This window comes from Somniosus microcephalus, chromosome 5 (assembly GCF_052327205.1).
Source record: "Somniosus microcephalus isolate GS21.2 chromosome 5, FLI_Smic_1.0, whole genome shotgun sequence".
Classification (NCBI taxonomy): domain Eukaryota; kingdom Metazoa; phylum Chordata; class Chondrichthyes; order Squaliformes; family Somniosidae; genus Somniosus; species Somniosus microcephalus.
In genome coordinates this window covers 146,656,689-146,675,343 of record NC_140991.1, presented here as the reverse complement: position 1 = coordinate 146,675,343, position 18,655 = coordinate 146,656,689, and the positions used below count along the sequence as shown (strand labels likewise).

Genomic DNA, 18,655 nt, shown 5'->3' with positions numbered 1-18,655 from the left:
CTCTTCTGCTGGGGTGTCGGCCACACGGAGTGTTGTCAACAGCCATGGGCAGAGAGGATAGCCCTTGTCCCCAGTAAGCCAGCCTCGTGTTCAAGCCAGCCCCGCAAAAAGGTTACAAACTGAGGTCAACCGCAGGATAAAGGCATCGTGGCTGCACCCTGGGAAATGCGCGGTGACTGCCATGATGATTTGATGGTGGTCACAGACCAGCTGCACGTTGAGGGAGTGGAACCCCTTGCGGTTGCGGGAGTCCTAAGGATGCTGGCATGGCGCCCTCAAAGCCACGTGTGTGCTGTCAGTCGCCCCCTGCACCATGGGGAAGTCCGCAATAGAAGCGATACCCTGCGCGCGCTCCACCTGCTTGTGCAGGGTCAGAGGGAAGGTCATGAATTGATGCCTTCACCTATAAAGGGCATCTGTAACTTGCCGGATGCAACAGTGGACTGCAACCTGAGCGACAGTCGCAATGTCCCCAATGGCTGACTGAAAGGATCCGTTGGCATAAAAATTGAGGCCATCAGTCAGTTTAGCGAACACGGACAGAGAGGTTCTGCACCGTTCACGCGGCTGCAGATCCTGACCAAGCAGGTGGCACAGATCAGTAACAATGTCCCTCTAGAATCGGAGCCTTCGCAAACACTGCTCCTCCGACATGTCAAGGCTTGACACCTGCTGCCTAAAGACCCTCGCAGCATCCCGTCGGATTGGCCGACCTCCATTGCCCCTCCTCCTTCTGGCCAATGCCGGTCCTCTCTCCCGCTGTCTCTCTGCCCCTTCACAGTGTTGGGCCATGAGGCCGTCGCCCTCCAAAGCAGCTCCCATTCCGATGCCAGTTGGTCAAAAGGCTTTTAGGTGTAGTGTTGCAAGTGCTTCGGACAGATTTGAAGGTCCCAAGTACTCTAAAGCTAAATTCCCAAAACTCTGCTCCACAGTAGCTCGCCAACTCTCTCCAGCAACGATCGCAATGAGCAGGCCAAGTGGCTGAAGATTCTGCACTAGAGCTGTCCCCTTTAAATAGCGCCCCCCTACTCCGAGAAGGGCCTGCTAGCCCTCCCTCGAACTGTCACTAAAAGCGCTAGGCGTTAAGGCTCCGGGCGCCACCCAATATGCGCTCAGGCACTCCTAAAAGGCGTTGCACACTGAAATGACGTCATGATCTGCTTGCGCTCGCGGGCGCGCGCAAACACTTAGCGCAGGCGTTAAATGTATAGTCAATATCTGAGTTGTCGCTATCTTCATAGCGACTGCCCCAACATAGGGTATCGCCCCAATTCTAGGTCTCTTTAGGCGCTCAGCGCCGGCGCTACCAACCCAATTTCTAGGCCTTTATGTCTTAGTTTAGCCTTTGCTCAGCCTAGCCCATTCCCATTGAATGCTCTATAAAGCTCGTATAGCTTTTGTAATTATTTTGGGCGGACATATCTTTCAAGAGTCCTGTATAAAAGGTTTCCATGATCCTCTACTGTCATTGGGGAAGCCGCAGTTCCTTGCTGGGAGCGCAGTTTGTGGAATTAGCCTATATAATATGTCTAAGAATTCATGACTAGCTGGGGCAATTTAAAGCTTCAAATAGACTGTAGAAACCAAAAAAAGCAAATGCTGCAAATCTGTAATAACATTTAAAAAAATACTGGAAATGTACACCAGGTGAGTCAGCACCTGCAAGAAAAAGATTAATGATTAGTTGGGGACCTTTGTCAGAATTTGTTTTTTTATTGCATTTGTGCATTGAATATTAATCAAAAGATTGCATTTCATTTTGGGTTGAAATTCTATTTGATTTTAATATTTAACTTCATATAGGGAGATCGTGGGTATAAAGGTGAACGAGCGAAGAAAGGAGACAAAGGTGATGAAGGACCCTCTGGTGCCAAAGGCGATCCAGTAAGATATTTATTTCTATACAAAATGATAATAATCGTCTAATGATTTATTCAGAAAATATTTAGTATGTACTGGAACTAAGGTCTTGTATTTTCTAAAACTGTAGGGAAAGCATGGAGAGAAAGGTCAACCAGGTTTCACTGTAAGTATCCATCGAAACAAAATAATTATTTTACTCACAGTTTCATTTAGGGAAATAGCCGTAATTATGATCCTTTTTGAGTCTGCAAACAGTACAAAGGGAGTTAGTTCTTCTTCCAGTATAGTAATTGGCTTTGAATTTCCACAGGGTTCACCCGATCTCCCATTAACTTTGACAGAAGAATGGCAGAAACCCCGGAGAATTGATAGAAATGGCCATTCTTAGACATTCTTTATTTTTTTTAACTCATTCACGGGACTTTTGCGTCACTGGCATTTATTGCTCTTGAGAATGCCTAATTCCCCTTCAGAAGGTGGTGGTGAGCCGCCTTCTTGAACCGCTGCAGCCGTGTGCTGAAGGTACTCCCACAATGCTGTTAGGGAGGGGAGTTCCAGGATTTCAACCCAGCAATGGCGATATATTCCCAAGTCAGGATAGTGTGTGACTTGGAGGGGAACTTGGCAGTGGTGGTGTTCCCATGCGCCTGCTGCACTTGCCCTTGCCCTTGTTGTTGGAGCTGCACTCATCCAGGCAAGTTGAGAGTATTCCATCACACTCCTGACTTGTAGATGGTGGAAAGCCTTTGGGGAATCAAGAGGTGAGTCACTAGCCGCAGAATACCCAGCCTCTGACCTGCTCTTGTAGCCATAGTATTTATGTGGCTGGTCCAGTTAAGTTTCTGGTCAATGGTGACCCCCCAGGATGTTGATGGTGGGGGATTCGACAATGATAATGGCATTGAATGTCAAGGGGCAGTGGTTAGACTCTTGTTGGAGATAGTCATTGCCTGGCACAAATGTTACTTGCCACTTATCAGCCCAAGCCTGAATGTTGTCCAGGTCTTGCTGCATGTGGGCACAGACTAATTCATTATCTGAGGTGTTTCAAATCACTGTGTAATCATCAGCAAACATCCCCACGTCTGCCCTTATGATGGAGGGAAGGTCATTGATGAAGCAGCTGAAGATGGTTGGGCCTAGGACACCGCCCTGAAGTACTCCTACAACGATGTCCTGGGGCTGTGATGATTGGTCTTCAACAATCACAATCATCTTACTTTGTGCTGAATATGACTCCAGCCAGCGGAGAGTTTTCCCCTGACTCGTCAGCTGAGAGAGGGCGGTAGTTGGTAATTGCCCATATATGACCTGAGATTTCATGGGGTCTAGAGTCAATTTTGCAGACTCCCATTGCCATCCCTCCTGTATACCACTGAGCTAGGACATGATTGTCTGAAAGGTGTGATTCTGTGAGAACGACTACGTCAAGCTGTTGCTTGACTAGTCTGTGGGACAGCTCTCCCTCTTTTGACACAGGTCCCCAGATGTTAGTGAGGTGGACTTTGCAGGGTTGACTGGGCTGGGTGTGCTTTTGCCGTGTCCGAATGCGGTGCCTAGGTCAATCCTCCGATTTTATTCTTATTATAGCTTTTCATAGCGGGTGGCTTGCTAGGCCATTTCAGAGAGCAGTTAAGAGTCACATATAGGCCAGATCAGGTAAGGATGGCAAATTTCCTTCCCGAAAGGGTATTAATGAACCAGATGGGTTTTTACAACAATCTGGTAGTTTCATAGTCACCATTACTGATACTTGCTTTTTAATCCAGATTTATTTAATTAACTGAATTTAAATTCCCCAGCTGCCATGGTGAGATTTGAACGACATGTCTCTGGATCATTAGTCCAGATCTCTAGATTACTAGTCCAGTAACATAACCACTATGCTACTGTACCCCCATCGCACCATTTCTCTAGGATTTCCGCCGAAGTTAAGGCAGGTGATTGGGAGAATCCAGTGGAACTTCTCCACCCCATGATTATTATATTGTGGTGTAGTGGTATGCTGTCAGATGTGGCTCAGTGGGTAGCACACTCGCCTCTGAGTCAGAAGGTTGTGGGTTCAGAGTCCCACTCCAGAGACTTGAGCACATAAATCTAGGCTGACACTCCAGTGCAGTGCTGAGGGAGTGCTGCACTGTCAGAGGTGCCATCTTTCAGATGAGATGTTAAACTGAGGCCCTGTCTGCTTTCTCAGGTGGACGTAAAAGATCCCATGGCACTATTTTGAAGAAGAGCTGGGGAGTTCTCCCTGGTGTCCTGGCCAATATTTATCCCTCAATCAACATAACAAAAAAAAAACAGATTTATCTGGTCATCATCACATTGCTGTTTATGGGAGCTTGCTGTGTGCAAATTGGCTGCCGCGTTTCCCACATTACGACAGTGACTGCACTCCAAAAGTACTTAATTGGCTGTAAAGCGCTTTGAGATGTCCAGTGGTTGTGAAAGGCGCTATATAAATGCAAGTCTTTCTTCACAAAAAGTTTTATTTTTAAGAGTACATCTCTTGAACATCAAGCAAAAACAGTGCATTTATAATCTTGGAAAGGTGATGATTATGGATGGTTTCAGGATCTGAACATATGTGAAATCTTCTTGATGGGATGATATTGGTCTGGACTTTCCTCCAATATACCATCCCAAGTCAGATGCTATAGCAGCAGCAAATGAAGGATAATCGGGTGGGTAGACATACCGCTGCATCCCACCCCTGATGAAATATTTCATACATTGATCACCCAGCTATACTGTAGTTGCGTGTCTATACAATACAGATTTTGCATCACAGTGAGGCAAAACTAGGAAGTAAAATTAAGAAAATAATCTTAAACTGCCTTGGTGTCACAGAGGCTGCAATATAACTGCAAAGTCATATTTGTAAAGTTCATTTTAAATGATTTTGTGACTAACTGTCCTGTTGGCTCTTTGCAGTCAACCTCTGGACATTGATTTTAACACGTAAATATACTGAGGCAGCAGCACAGTTATATTGTTAGCTCCACAGGTACCTTCTCAAACCAGTATCTGCAGTACAACTGTGCCATGAAATAGTTTAAAAAAATAATTAATTTCACAGAGTGATTAAGGATTTAATATATATCAAAGGGATGTCTGTGTGATATCTGATTGCATCTCAAATTCAGTCTGATATCTGACAGGACAGACATGGAAAAAAATATAAATAAAAATTGGGCGGAATTTTAACTCAGCGGGAACAGAGTGAACGAGCAGTTCAAATGGAGTGGCTCCATTTCCCTCTCCCTGCCCACCGAGCTCCGGTTCTGGTGACGACTGAGGCATCGGCTGATCTAGGGCCGAAGCCGAGGCCTCATGCATAAATGCTAATTGTGGTCCTATGACATCAATAGGACCCCGATGGCATTTTAACTGGGGCTTTCCTGCCTCTCTGGTCCTCACAAAGCAAGTTGCAGCCTCCCTGCCCCAGACTCCTCCCCTTCCCAACACAAGACCCTTCCGAAACCCCTCCATGTCACTCACCTGCAAGGCCACAGGCGGCCAAGGACTGCCTGATTTTCCTCTGCTGAAAATCGCACTGCCATTCTTTGTGGAAAGTAGACCAGTGGCTTTGAACTGAGGCGCAGGAGCTAAAGTACCCTGGTCCTGAAACTTAGACCAGCAAATATGTTTTGTACCCACCCCTCAAGCCGATGGTCTGCTCAGTAAGATTTCTGGTGGCGGCATTGCTCTCATTGTAGGCCTGCACTGCATCTGGGCCAGGTTCCTGACAGGAGTCATGACCCCTGTCTGGAGAGGATATCCCTTGTCGCCAAATAGCCAACAGTTTGTACAGAATAGAGGTAGGACAGAGGGCTAACGCAGGTTGAAGGCATCATGGCTGTTGCTAGGAAACTGGGCACAGTCCTGCTTTTTGGATGTGATCATAAACAAGCTGCATGTTGAGTGAGTGGTATTTCTTTCTGTTGAGAAGGATGCCAGCGTTGTCACCTCCCTGGTGCAGCAGTGAACAGCTAAACATCTACTGCATCCTGGAACAACCCCATGGTGTAAAAGTTAAGATCCACCATGACTTTAGCCATCACAGACAGTGCTGTCCATTGCCCTGGTTTGAGGCTTTAGTTGTGGCTGCTGGAGGTGACAAAGCTCCATTACAGCCTCCTTGCTGAAGCGTAGGCATCTCATACATTGCTCCTCGGTCAGGTTGAGGTAGGAAATGTGCTCTCTGAAGCTCCGCTCTGGGTAGGGTCTCCTGTGCAGTTGTCGCCTCCTTCTCCCTCTTTTCCCAGTTGCTCCTGCTTCCCCCACTCCGTCACTGCTCCCCCTCCTCCTTTATAGCTCCCCCTCCTCATTCAGCCCCAAAGGCAAACCTACCAGATCACCCATGAATGAAATGAAATAGTTACAAGGCAGACAAACAGTCCAGCACCAGCAAAAGTTGTTCCTAAAACTCACAAGTCAGTAGTGGAATAGTGAAAATAACCACAAAAAAAAGGCCCAAAAGTTTACCAGCAGCCTAAGAAGACAAACCAGCAACTAACCTGTATGGAGGGGATGAGCTGTCTTGTCTGTGAAGGGTCGTGGTGCAAACCCCACTGTTAGCTTTTTCGGGTTCCTGTGTTTAAGAACATAAGAAATAGGAGCAGGAGTAGGCCATTCGGCCCTTTGAGCCTGCTTCGCCATTCAACGAGATCATGGTTGATCTTCTGCCTCAACTCCATTCACTGGCCCTATCGCCATATCCCTTGATGCCTTTACTAGTCAGAAATCTATCGACTTCTGTTTTGAATATACCCAATGACTGAGCCTCCACAGCCCTCTGGGGTAGAGAATTCCAAAGATTCACCACCCTCTGTGTGAAGAAATTTCTTCTCATCTCAGTCCTGAATGGCTTACCCTTTATCCTGAGGCTGTGGCCCCTGGTTCTGGACTCCCAGCCAAGGGAAACATTCTCCCAGCATCCACCCTATCAAGTCCTGTAATAATTTTGTATGCTTCAATGAGATCCCCTCTCATTCTTCTGAATTCAAGAGAATACAGGCCTAGTTTACTCAATCTCTTCTCATACGACAGTCCCGCCATCCCAGGAATCAATCTCGTGAACTTTTGTTGTACTCCCTCTATGGCAAGTATATCCTTCCTTAGATAAGGAGACCAAAACTGCACACAGTACTCCAGGTGTGGTCTCACCAAGGCCATATATAATTGCAGTAAGACTTCTTTACTCCTGTACTCAAATCCTCTTGTAATGAAGGCCAGCATACCATTTGCCTTCCAAGTGGCTTGCTGCACCTGCACATTCACTTTCAGTGACTCATGTACAAGGACACCCAGGTCCCTTTGAGCATCTGCATTCCCCAATCTTTCACCATTTAGGAAATACTCTGCCTTTCTGTTTTTTCTACCAAAGTGGATAACTTCACATTTATCCACATTATATTCCATCTGCCATGTTCTCGCCCGCTCACTGAGCCTGTTGAGATCCCCTTGAAGCCTCTTCACATCCTCTTCACAACTGCCACTGCCACCTAGCTTTGTATCATCAGCAAATTTAGAAATATTACATTTAGTCCCCTCATCCAAATCATTGATATAGATTGTGAATAGCTGGGGCTCAAGCACCGATCCTTGCGGTACCCCACTAGTCACAGCCTTCCATCCTGAAAAAGACCCGTTTATCCCTACTCTTTATTTTCTGTCTGTTAACCAATTCTCAATCCATGCTAGTATATTATCCCCAATTCCATGTGCGCTAATTTTGTTCACCAACCTCTTGTGTGGGACCTTATTGAAGGCCTTCTGAAAATCCAGATACACCACATCTACCAGTTCCCCTTTGACTACCCCACGAGTTACATCCTCAAAGAACTCCAATAGGTTTGTTAAACAGGATTTCCCTTTTGTAAATCCATGTTGACTCTGCCCAATCTTACTATTAGTTTCTAAGTGCCCCATGGATGTACGTGGAGGAAAATGAAGTTGCAGGCCTTGGAATACATTCTTCCACCTCATTGACAGGTGCAGACCCAGTTACATCAACTGAGAGATACACCAAAAATCCTGGGGCAGCGTTTCAGGGGTGGAGACCTGACACATAGAATCATAGAAATTTACAGCACAGAAGGAGGCCATTCGACCCATCATGTCTGTGCTGGCCGAAAAAGAGCTATTCAGCCTAATCCCACTTTCCAGCTCTTGGTCCGTAGCCTTGTGTGTTACGGCACTTCAAGTGCATATCCAAGTACTTTTTAAACGTGAAGAGGGTTTCTGCCTCTACCACCCTTTCAAGCAGTGAGTTCCAGACCACCACCACCCTATGGGTGAAAAAAGTTCTCCTCAACTTCCCTCTAATCCTTCTACCAATTACTTTAAATCTATGCCCATGGTTATTGACCTCTCTGTTAAGGGGAATAGGTCCTTCCTATCCACTCTATCTTGGCCCCTCATAATTTTATACAGCTCAATTAAATTACCCTCAGCCGCCTCTGTTCCAAAGAAAACAACCCCAGCCTCTAAAATTCTCCAGTCCTGGAAACATCCTCGTAAATCTCCTCTGCACCCTCTCTAGTGCAATCACATTTTTCCTGTAATGTGGTGACCAGAACTGTATGTAGTACTCTAGCTGTGGCCTAACTAGTGTTTTATACAGTTCAAGCATAACTTCCCTGCTCTTATATTCTATGCCTCGGCTAATAAAGGAAAGTATCCTGTATGCCTTCTTAACCACCTTATCAACCTTTTCCGCTACCTTTAGGGATCTGTAGACATGCACTCCAAGGTCCCTCTGTTCCTCTACACTTCTCAGTAACCTACCATTTATTCTGTATTCCCTTGTCTTGTTAGCCCTCCCCAAATGCATTACTTCACACTTCTCTGGATTGAATTCCATTTGCCACTTTTCTGTCCATCTGACCAGTCCATTAATACCTTCCTGCAGTCTACAGCTTTCTTCCTTGCTATCAACCACACGGTCAATTTTTGTATCATCTGCAAACTTCTTAATCATGCCCCCTACATTGAAGTCTAAATCATTGATGTACACTACAAAAAGCAAGGTACCTAGTACTGAGCCCTGCGGAACCCCACTGGAAACAGCTTTCCAGTCACAAAAACATTCATCGACCATTACCCTTTGCTTCCTGCCACTGAGCCAATTTTGCATCCAACTTGCCACTTTCCCTTGGATCCCATGGGCTTTTACTTTTCTGACCAGTCTGCCATGTGGGACCTTGTCAAAAGCCTTGCTAAAATCCATGTAGACTACATCAAACGCACTACCCTTATCAACCCTCCTTGTTACCTCCTCAAAAAATTAAATCCAGTTAGTCAGACACGACCTTCCTTTAACAAATCCATGTCGACTGTCCTTGATTAATCTGTGCCTTTCTAAATGGTGATTAATATTGTCCCTCAGATTTTTTTCTAACAATTTGCCCACCACCGAGGTTTGGTTGGCTGGCCAGTAATTACTGGGTCTATCCCTTTCTCCCTTTTTAAACAATGGTACAATGTTAGCAGTCCTCCAGTACCACACCTGTAGCTAGAGAGGATTGAAAAATGATGGTCAGAGCCTCCGCTATTTCCTTCTTTGCTTCTCTTAACAGCCTGGGATACATTTCATCCGGGCCTTACGATTTATCTACTTTCAAAGATGCTAAACCCCTTAATAATTCATCTCTCACTATGTTTATCTCATCTAATATTTCACACTCCTCTTTAGCTACAATGTCTGCATCGTCCCTCTCTTCTGTAAAGACAAACACAAAGTATTCATTAAGAACCATACCCACATCTTCCGCCTCCACACACAAGCTTCCTTTTTGGTCTCTAATAGGCCCTACTCTTTCTTTAGCTATCCTCTTACTATTTATGTATTTATAAAACATCTTTGGGTTTTCCTTGATTTTACTTGCTAATATTTTTTCATGCCCTCTCTTTGCTTTCCTAATTTCCTTTTTAATTTCACCCCTGCACGTTCTATACTCCTCTAGGCTTTCTGCAGTATTTCGCTCTCGGTATCTGACATAAACTTCCCTTTTTTTGCCTTATCCTACCCTGTATGCCCCTTGACGTCCAGAGGGCTCTAGATTTGGGAGTCCCACCCTTTTTCTTTGTGGGAACATATTTGGTCTGAACCCTCACCATCTCCTCCTTGAATGCCTCCCACTGCTCTGACACTAATTTACCTTCAAGTAGCTGTTTCCAGTCCACTTTTGCTAAATCACATCTCAGCTTAGTAAAATTGGCCTTTCCCCAATCGAGAACTTGTACTCCTGATCTATCTTTGTCCTTTACCATAACTACAGTAAATCTAACTGAATTATGGTCACTACCACCAAAATGCTCTCCCACTGATACCCCTTCCACCTGCCCACCTTCATTCCCTAAAACAAAGTCCAGAACTGCCCCCTTTCTTGTTGGGCTTGCTACGTACTGGCTAAAAAAGTTTCCTAAATGCATTTTAAGAATTTTGCGCCCTCTATACCTTTTACACTGAGTCTATCCCAGTCAATGTTAGGGTAGTTAAAATCCCCTACTAGTGCTGCCTTATTGTTTTTGCACTTCTCTGAAATTTGCCTACATATTTGCTCTTCTATTTCCCTCTGACTATTTGGGGGTCTATAGTACACTCCCAGCAGTGTGATTGCCCCTTTTTTGTTCTTCAGTTCAACCCATATTGCCTCATTTGATGATCCTTTTAACATATCATCCCTCCTCACAGCTGTAATTGCTTCTTTTAACCAATATTGCGACCCTCTCCTTTTTTAATCCCCCTCTCTATCTCGTCTGAAAACCCTGTAACCAGGAATGTTGAGCTGCCATTCCTGCCCTTCTTTCAGCCATGTTTCAGTAATAGCTATGATATCATACTTCCACATGTCTATCTGTGCCCTCAGCTCATCTGCCGTATTCACTAGACTCCTTGCATTGAAGTATATACCATTAAGCACTGCCAAACTCCTTTGTTGTCTATTTTCTAGCCATTGTTTCCTCTGCCTTCCAAACTCGCTTACTAATTTACTGCCTTCCAGTTCCAGCTTTGCTTCTCTCCCTTCTGAATCTACGTTCAGGTTCCCATCCCCCTGCCAAACTAGTTTAAACCCTCCTCAACAGCACCAGCAAACCCCCCACCCCGGGCGAGGATATTGGCTCCGGCCCTGTTGAGGTGCAACTTGTCCGGCTTGTACAGGTCCCAATGCCTCAGAAATCTAAAGCCCACTCTCCTGCACCATCTCTCCAGCCACGCATTCATCTGCACTTTCCTCCAATTTCCAATGTACTCACTAGCACGTCGCACTGGAAGTAATCTGGAGATTACTACCTTTGAGGTCCTGCTTATTAATCTCTTTCCTAGCTCCCTAAAACCTGCTTGCAGGACCTCATCCCTCTTTCTCCCTATGTCACTGGTACTGATATCGACCACGGCCTCTGGCTGGTCACCCTCCCCCCTCAGAATGTCCTGCAGCCGCTCATTGACATTTTTGACCCTGGCACCAGGGAGGCAACTTGCCATCCTGGAGTCACGTATGCGGCCGCAGAAACGCCTGTCTGTTCCCCTAACTATTGAATCGCCTGTCACTGTTGCTTTTCTGATCTTCCTCCTCCCCCCACCTCCACCGTACAGCTGAGCCACCCGTGGTGCCGTGGACTTGGCTCTGGCTGTACTCCCCAGAGAAACCATCGCTCTCACCAGTATTCAGAACAGAATACCAGTTGGAGAGCGAGATGCACTCAGGGGACTCCTGCACGACCTGCTTGGTCCTCCTTGTCTGTCAAAGGGTTTTCCTCCATCATTTCCTCTTTGCTATGCTTGGAAACTGAGGTTCTGCAGATGCAATAAAGAAGAAAATCTGACCTTTATAATTGCTGCTCTTGTATTCCTGAAAACAAGATATAAAAGTCCAGTGAGCGTTATCTCACTTTGTTAAAGTTTTGATTCTCCTTTTAACATTGGTTGAGAACATTGCAGGCTGGGAATTGCCTCGGAGCTGCACCAGGGAAATTCCCAGCCGGAATTTTACCCTTGGGACCAGAATTCAAATCCAACTGAGACTGATGGATGAAGGTCTCCCCTTTGCTAGATGTGCAAGAGTCCTGTATGAGCTGAATTTGGGCAGTCTCAATTGAGTGCCCAGTGGGGTAGGTCAACAACACAAAACTGACTGGTATGGGCTCAAGTTTCTCAAGTGAGCTGAAGGTGTTATTGGTAATTATTTCATCATCTTGATATCCACAATGCATCATCCTCAAAATTAATTAGATTTCCTGTCTGTGAGAAGTGGAGGGTTTTCTGCAGCAATTTGTTAGTGGCTGGATATAGGTGGTGCTCAATTTTATTTTTATGGGCTTGCACAAAGATTGAACAACTGTACTGTCTGACATGAGCTAATCGTGTCTCATTTAGAAGGTTGAGTTTACTGTTTGACCTCCAGGTAATAAAGCATAACGGTAATTTTATTGTTACCATCTTTTCTTCAGAGAGAGGAAATAATCAAGTTGATCAGAACGATCTGTGGTGAGTTCAAGTGTATAAATTGGCACACTATGATGTAACAGGTACTTTTTAAACAGTTATTCTCATTTTCTACTTAAACAAACTGACCTTCAAAATTCTCCAAAATTGTTAGTGTTTTGAACTCCAGGTGATGTCACATTCAGAAGCGATTGTGAAGAGACATTCAGATCTGTAGAGCTACTTCTAAACTGGATGTGCACCCTTAGAGCCAGCGAGTAGAACCCTCATTTCAGAAGGTTTTCACTGAGAGGGCTGAGTCATTTATGCTGCAAAATTGTCGCTGGTTGTCTTCTTGCCATCAAAGGCAGGCACATAATATAAAGGTAGCATTACAGGACATAAAAAATTCATTCCTCTAGTGACCTAACTCTCCCATTATAGCACTGAGCCTCACTGGAATATGGCTATCTCAAAATAAAGTGTTTTGGTAGAACATAGGTGCGCCATTATTAACTTCAGAAATAATAATCCAAAGTCTGGAAAGTGGGATAGGATTGAAATTAATCTACAATATTAGGGCATCCTGATTATATTGGGATGCTTGAATTATTGAACCCAAGTTGTTTAAAAGTTGATACTGGTAGACTGAAACCAGTCCCAATGTTGACATCATTCATCTGAGTGAGATTGCTGGCTCCCTGGGCAGGTAAGTAATGTTCTGTCCACACATGATTAAACGTTTGCACAGAGATCCTCAAGATAGTTTCCCACCATGTTCCAAAATGCAGTGTGCCATCAGTTCACCAACTTCACTGAAGCAAAATATGCAGTAGACCAACGTCTTCAACTGGTTAGCTTACAATCACCCTTCAGCATTAGTCATATACCTTTACATAGATCAGTTATGGCCTTCATAATGGGCAGCCGACCAGAATGTAGCAACATATTTTCTGATTGAATGTTTTTGCACAGGATGCAAGTACAGCTCATTGTAATAGGGCCCAAAAGGGTTCAGAAAGCTGTAACTCACAGTCACTTGTGAAAATGATGAATTGTTTACATTTGTTTATAAGTCTACCTCACCACCACCTCTCTCAACCCCGACACTGCCTTTGATTTGTCACACTGCTTGTCTGACATCCAGTATTGGATGAGCAGAAATTTCCTCCAATTAAATGTTGGGAAGACCGAAGCTATTACCTTCAGATTCCGCCACATATTCAGTTCTTTAGCTACTGACTCCCTCCCTCTCCCTGGCCATTGTCTGAGGCTGAACCAGACTGTTCGCAACCTTGGCATCCTATTTGAACCTGAGCTGAGCTTCTGACCTCGTACCCTTTCCTTCACTAAGATCGCCTATTTCCACCTCTGTAACATTGCCCTTCTCCACCCCTGTAACATTGCCCTTCTCCACCCCTGTAACATTGCCCTTCTCCACCCCTGTAACATTGCCCTTCTCCACCCCTGTAACATTGCCCTTCTCCACCCCTGTAACATTGCCCTTCTCCACCCCGTAACATTGCCCTTCTCCACCCCTGTAACATTGCCCTTCTCCACCCCTGTAACATTGCCCTTCTCCACCCCTGTAACATTGCCCTTCTCCACCCCTGTAACATTGCCCTTCTCCACCCCTGTAACATTGCCCTTCTCCACCCCTGCCTCAGCTTATGTGCTGCTGAAACCCTGACCCATTCCTTTGTTACCTCTCGACTTGACTATTCCAATGCTTTCCTGACCTTGCACCCTCTGTAAACCTGAGCTCACGCAAAGCTCGGCTGCCCGTAACCTAACTCTCACCAAGTTCCCTTCACCAATCATCCCAGTGCTCGCTGACCTACATTGGCTCCCTGATCTGGCAACACCTTGATTTTAAAATCCTCAGCCTTGTTTTCAAACCCCTCATGGTCTCTGCCCTCCCTATCTCTGTAACCTCGTCCAGCCCTATTCTGGTCTCTTGCACATTCCCAATTTTCACTATTGGTGGCCATGCCTTCAGTTGCCTAGGCCCTAAGCTTTGGAATTCCCTTCCTGAACCTCTCTGCCTCTCCTCCTTTAAGACGCACCTTAAAACCTCCCGCTTTGACCAAGCTTTTGATCACCTATCCTAATATTTCCTTACATGGCTCAGTGTCAAGTTTTGTTTGATAACACTCCTGTGAAGCACCGTGGGACATTACACTACATTAAAGGCACTATATAAATGTTGTTGTTATTGTTGTTGAAGAATGTCATACAAATGCATTAAGTGCTCATTTGCTAATATCACCAATAGTAAAGGGGTAATTTCGTGATCTCATGTTCACAGCATGGAGCGTGCCAACAGGGCAACCTTATCTACGACCTACGCTTCCTGTAAGCAAAGCTTCCCCATTGGAAACACGGAATTACTCCTTCAATTATAGCTTATAGTTTGTTTGTTTCTTATGTTTTTTATTGTATGTCTAAAAAGCTGAAATTTAATTCTTTCATTTTAGGATGTGGAAAGAAATGCAAAGAAAAGCCACTTGAACTGGTATTTGTGATTGACAGTTCTGAAAGTGTTGGGCCAGAAAACTTTGAAATTGTTAAAGAGTTTGTCAGTGTCCTGATAGATCGAATTAGTGGTAGCAGTGAAGCCACCCGGATTGGTGTAATACTTTACAGCCTTGAAGCACAAATAATCATTCACTTATGGCAAGGTGCATCTCCAGAGAAAGTCAAGACAGCGATTCAAGACATGCAGTACTTGGGAGAAGGCACCTACACTGGCACTGCCATGAAGATGGCAAACCAGGTTTTCAAGTCAGCTAGAAAAGATGTGCGCAAAGTGGCAATAGTAATAACCGATGGACAGACAGACAAGAGAGATCCGACTCATCTGGATATGGCAGTGAAGGAAGCCCATGCAGTACACACAGAGGTGTTTGTGATAGGGATAGTTAACACCAGTGATCCTTTCTACTCTGGTTTTAAGAAGGAAATGAACTTGATTGCGTCTGACCCTGACGAGGAACATGTTTATCTGATTAATGATTTTATGACTCTTCCAAGTAAGTATATATGGAATGAAGGTCTTTAAAAAAAAATGACACTTGTGAAGGAATTTATTTTAATTTCCAATATTTCAATAATAAAAAGTATATAAATGAGACCATGATTATATTAGCCCTGAGTTTTACCCTCCGTGCCCGACAAGAATGGGTTGTGCAGTGGGTTAAAACCCTTGCAGTGACCTACTCACCTGATTCTCACTTGCCTTGCGCTGTGGGCCATTTTAGAAGGTCATTGAGGCTCTCGCGCCAGGCAAAGCCTCACTGAAATTCAAAAGTCGGGGTCTGATGATGCCATTTCGGTGCCAGCCTAGCCAGGAGCAAAGGAGCAGCAGGCCCAGAAGACAGCTGAAGAGGTAATTATTTTTAAAAGGTTCCCTTGTGGACCAGAAGAGCACGAGCGCTCCCCTGGGCCCCGCAAGGAAACCTAAGCCCCCTGTCTTCCCTCCCCTCGACCGCGATCACCTAACCCCCTCCCCCCACCGTCACGCACCACTTACCTGATTGCTGGGGATCGTTCCTGTATGTCCCCAGCCACGGCCTCCTGCTGTGCTCGATAGCAAAATACTGCAGATGCTGGAAATCCAAAATAACAACAGAGAATGCTGGAAAAACTCAGCAGGTCAGGCAACATCCGTGGAGAGAAATTTGAGTTGACGTTTCGGGTTGAAACCCTTCTTCAAAACTCTTTGAAGAAGGGTTTCAACCCAAAACGTCAACTCAAATTTCTCTCCACGGATGTTGCCTGACCTGCTGAGTTTTTCTAGCATTCTCTGTTGTTCTCCTGCTGTGCTCGCCCGACTCCCACCGGCCGGCCGACCTTTACGTCATTGGTGCCGGGCCCGGGCCTCATGTTAGCGAGCTGGGTCAAGCCTAGGGCTCACCCCCGCCTTCCCATCCGCCAGCCTGCACCCCTCGCCCTAAATGGGGCCAATTATTTCCACACCATTATAGTTACAAAATCAGTAGCCTCATAAATGATCTTACAATTAGTTTTAAGATAAAGCAGCAAGGCAGCTAAAGCCATCCAAATCCACACATCTGAAAGTAATGCATATGTAAGTGTGATGAAAGAAGTTGTATTGTCATGGTAACGTACTCTCCAAGCTTTACTATATATTGACTGAAGGCCAAGTGCTTCCAGTAGTGAAAGAGGAAAAAGCGGTGGGAGAGTTACCCAGGCTGTGAGCACAAACTTCCTAGCAGCTGGTTCCATGGGATCTTGACAAAAGTCCAGGAACAGATCTCCCACCCAAACTGTCTCCAGCCAAAAGAGTGGGTAGCAGATCAAGAGAAAAATGAAAAACCAAAGAAGCAAAAAGCTCATTAAAAAATAAAATATGTAAGCTCCCAAAATGGTTAGAGAATGTCTCAGAAAACTCTTGTCCTTGTTTAGAAGTAAGTGTGATGACATCACACTTGTTGGGATTTCAGAGAGTTGGACTTTTGATGTTACAGGTTGTTGGAATATTTTTTAATATTTGATTGTCTGATTTCAGCACTTGAAAGTAAATTGTTCAGCAAAATCTGTGAGCCTGAGAGTGATCCACTGTTCAGTTCAATTCCTAGCTCCATACTACCCCCTGGTGTGTCACCGGCTTTTGATACAATTCATCAGACACCAGACCGTGACACCATACACATCAACATAGTCGATGAGCAGGAAATAGAAACAGTCGAGGTGAGTAAAAAGGAATGAAAATACTTTTTAGCATTTGGTAGCTTGTTCTCCATGGTGATGATCTTACAAGAACATAAAGCAAAATACTGTGCATGCTGGGAATCTGAAATAAAAACAAAAAATACTGGAAACGCTCAGCAGGTCAGGTAGCATCTGTGGAGAGAGAAACTGAGTTAATGACCCCGATATAAACGGGGAGGTGGGGAGGATGTGGGCGAGCCCGGTAGCATAAGGAAAACCCAGCAAGGCCGGAGATGTGGAGGCCCTGCCAATCTTAACGGCAGGACCTCACTTAAATAATCTTCTGCAGACTTCCACCCAACAGCTGGACACACTAACACCCTGGCTGGAGCCACAGCCATGGACCCCGGCAGTCAGTAGAGGCTGAAGGCGCTGGGCCATATCGGGGCTGGGGGAGGAAGAGTGAAGACATCAGGGCCATGATCAGGCCGGGGGGAGACTGAAGGCTTCCTTGTGAGGCCTCAGATAATGGAGTAGTCCATGCACAGATGGAAGAGTACCTGATAACACCAGGCTTGGCCAGATAAGTGACAAGTAACATTTGCACCACACAAGTGGGGAGAACTCTTGTTCCTCCAAGCCTACAAGAAGTGCTCAGCGGAGCTGAACTTCAGCACTTACCATGGCGAGTTGGCATCTATTGCCTCGGATCTGCTGCCGGGCCTCCCCCTGACTTACTGTCACATTTAACTCGTGGCGCCAATGATGTCATCAGGCCACAACTTTTGTATGTTAATTAGGCCCCCGCCTACCTTTTGTGGGCGTCTCGTCGATGACCTGATTGTGTTTATAATCATCAGCGAACATTCCCACTTCTGACCTTATGATGGCGGGAAGGTCATTGATGAAGCAGCTGAAGATGGTTGGGCCTAGGACACTGCCCTGAGAAACTCCTGCAGCGATATCCTGGAGCTGAGATGATCAGCCTCCAACAACCACAGCCAGCTTCCTTTGTGCCAAGCATGCCTCCAGCCAGTGGAGTGTTTTCACCCTGATCCCTATTGACTAGGGCTCCTTGGTGCCACATTCGAATGCTGCCTTGATGCCAAGGGGCAGTCAATCTCACCTCACCTCTGGAATTCAGCTCTTTACTTGATTGCACCAGGGCTGTAATGAAGTCTAAAGCCGAGTTGTCCTGGCAGAACCCAAACTGAACATCGGTGAGCAGATTACCAGTGAGTAAGTGCCACTTGATAGCACTGTCGATGATACCTTTCAACACTTTGCTGATGATTGAGAGTAGGCTGATAGAACGGTAATTGGCCGAGTTGGATTTGTCCTGCTTTTCGTGGACAGACGTAGCACAGCAATTTTCCACATTGTCAGGTAGATGCCAGTGTTGTAGCTGTACTGGAACAGCTTGGTTAGAAGCGTGGTCAGTTCTGGAGCACAAGTCTTAAGCATTACAGCCAGGATCTTGTCAGGGTCCATAGCCTTTGCTATGTCCAGTGCATTCAGCCATTTTCTGATATAATGTGGATATTTACAGACTTAGTTTAACGTTTTGTCCGAAAGATGGCTCCTCTGTACTTCAGTACATTCCCTCAGTGCTGCACTGGAGTGTCAACCTGCATTCTGTGCTCAAGTCTCTGGAGTGGAACTGGAAATCACAACCTTCTGACTCAT

At 45.5% G+C, this 18,655-nt stretch overlaps 1 protein-coding gene across 1 annotated transcript in view; it reads left to right on the top strand.

Moving 5' to 3' along the window:
* Window positions 1–18,655, top strand: part of LOC147117386 (uncharacterized) — a 441,284-nt gene that overhangs the window by 385,847 nt on the left and 36,782 nt on the right. Inside the window, exons 28-32 of the mRNA XM_085988353.1 lie at window positions 1,804–1,884; window positions 1,991–2,026; window positions 12,322–12,358; window positions 14,773–15,327; window positions 16,827–17,008. Of these exons, the coding sequence (XP_085844479.1) occupies window positions 1,804–1,884; window positions 1,991–2,026; window positions 12,322–12,358; window positions 14,773–15,327; window positions 16,827–17,008 (891 nt within the window). The remainder of the gene's footprint in view (window positions 1–1,803; window positions 1,885–1,990; window positions 2,027–12,321; window positions 12,359–14,772; window positions 15,328–16,826; window positions 17,009–18,655) is intronic.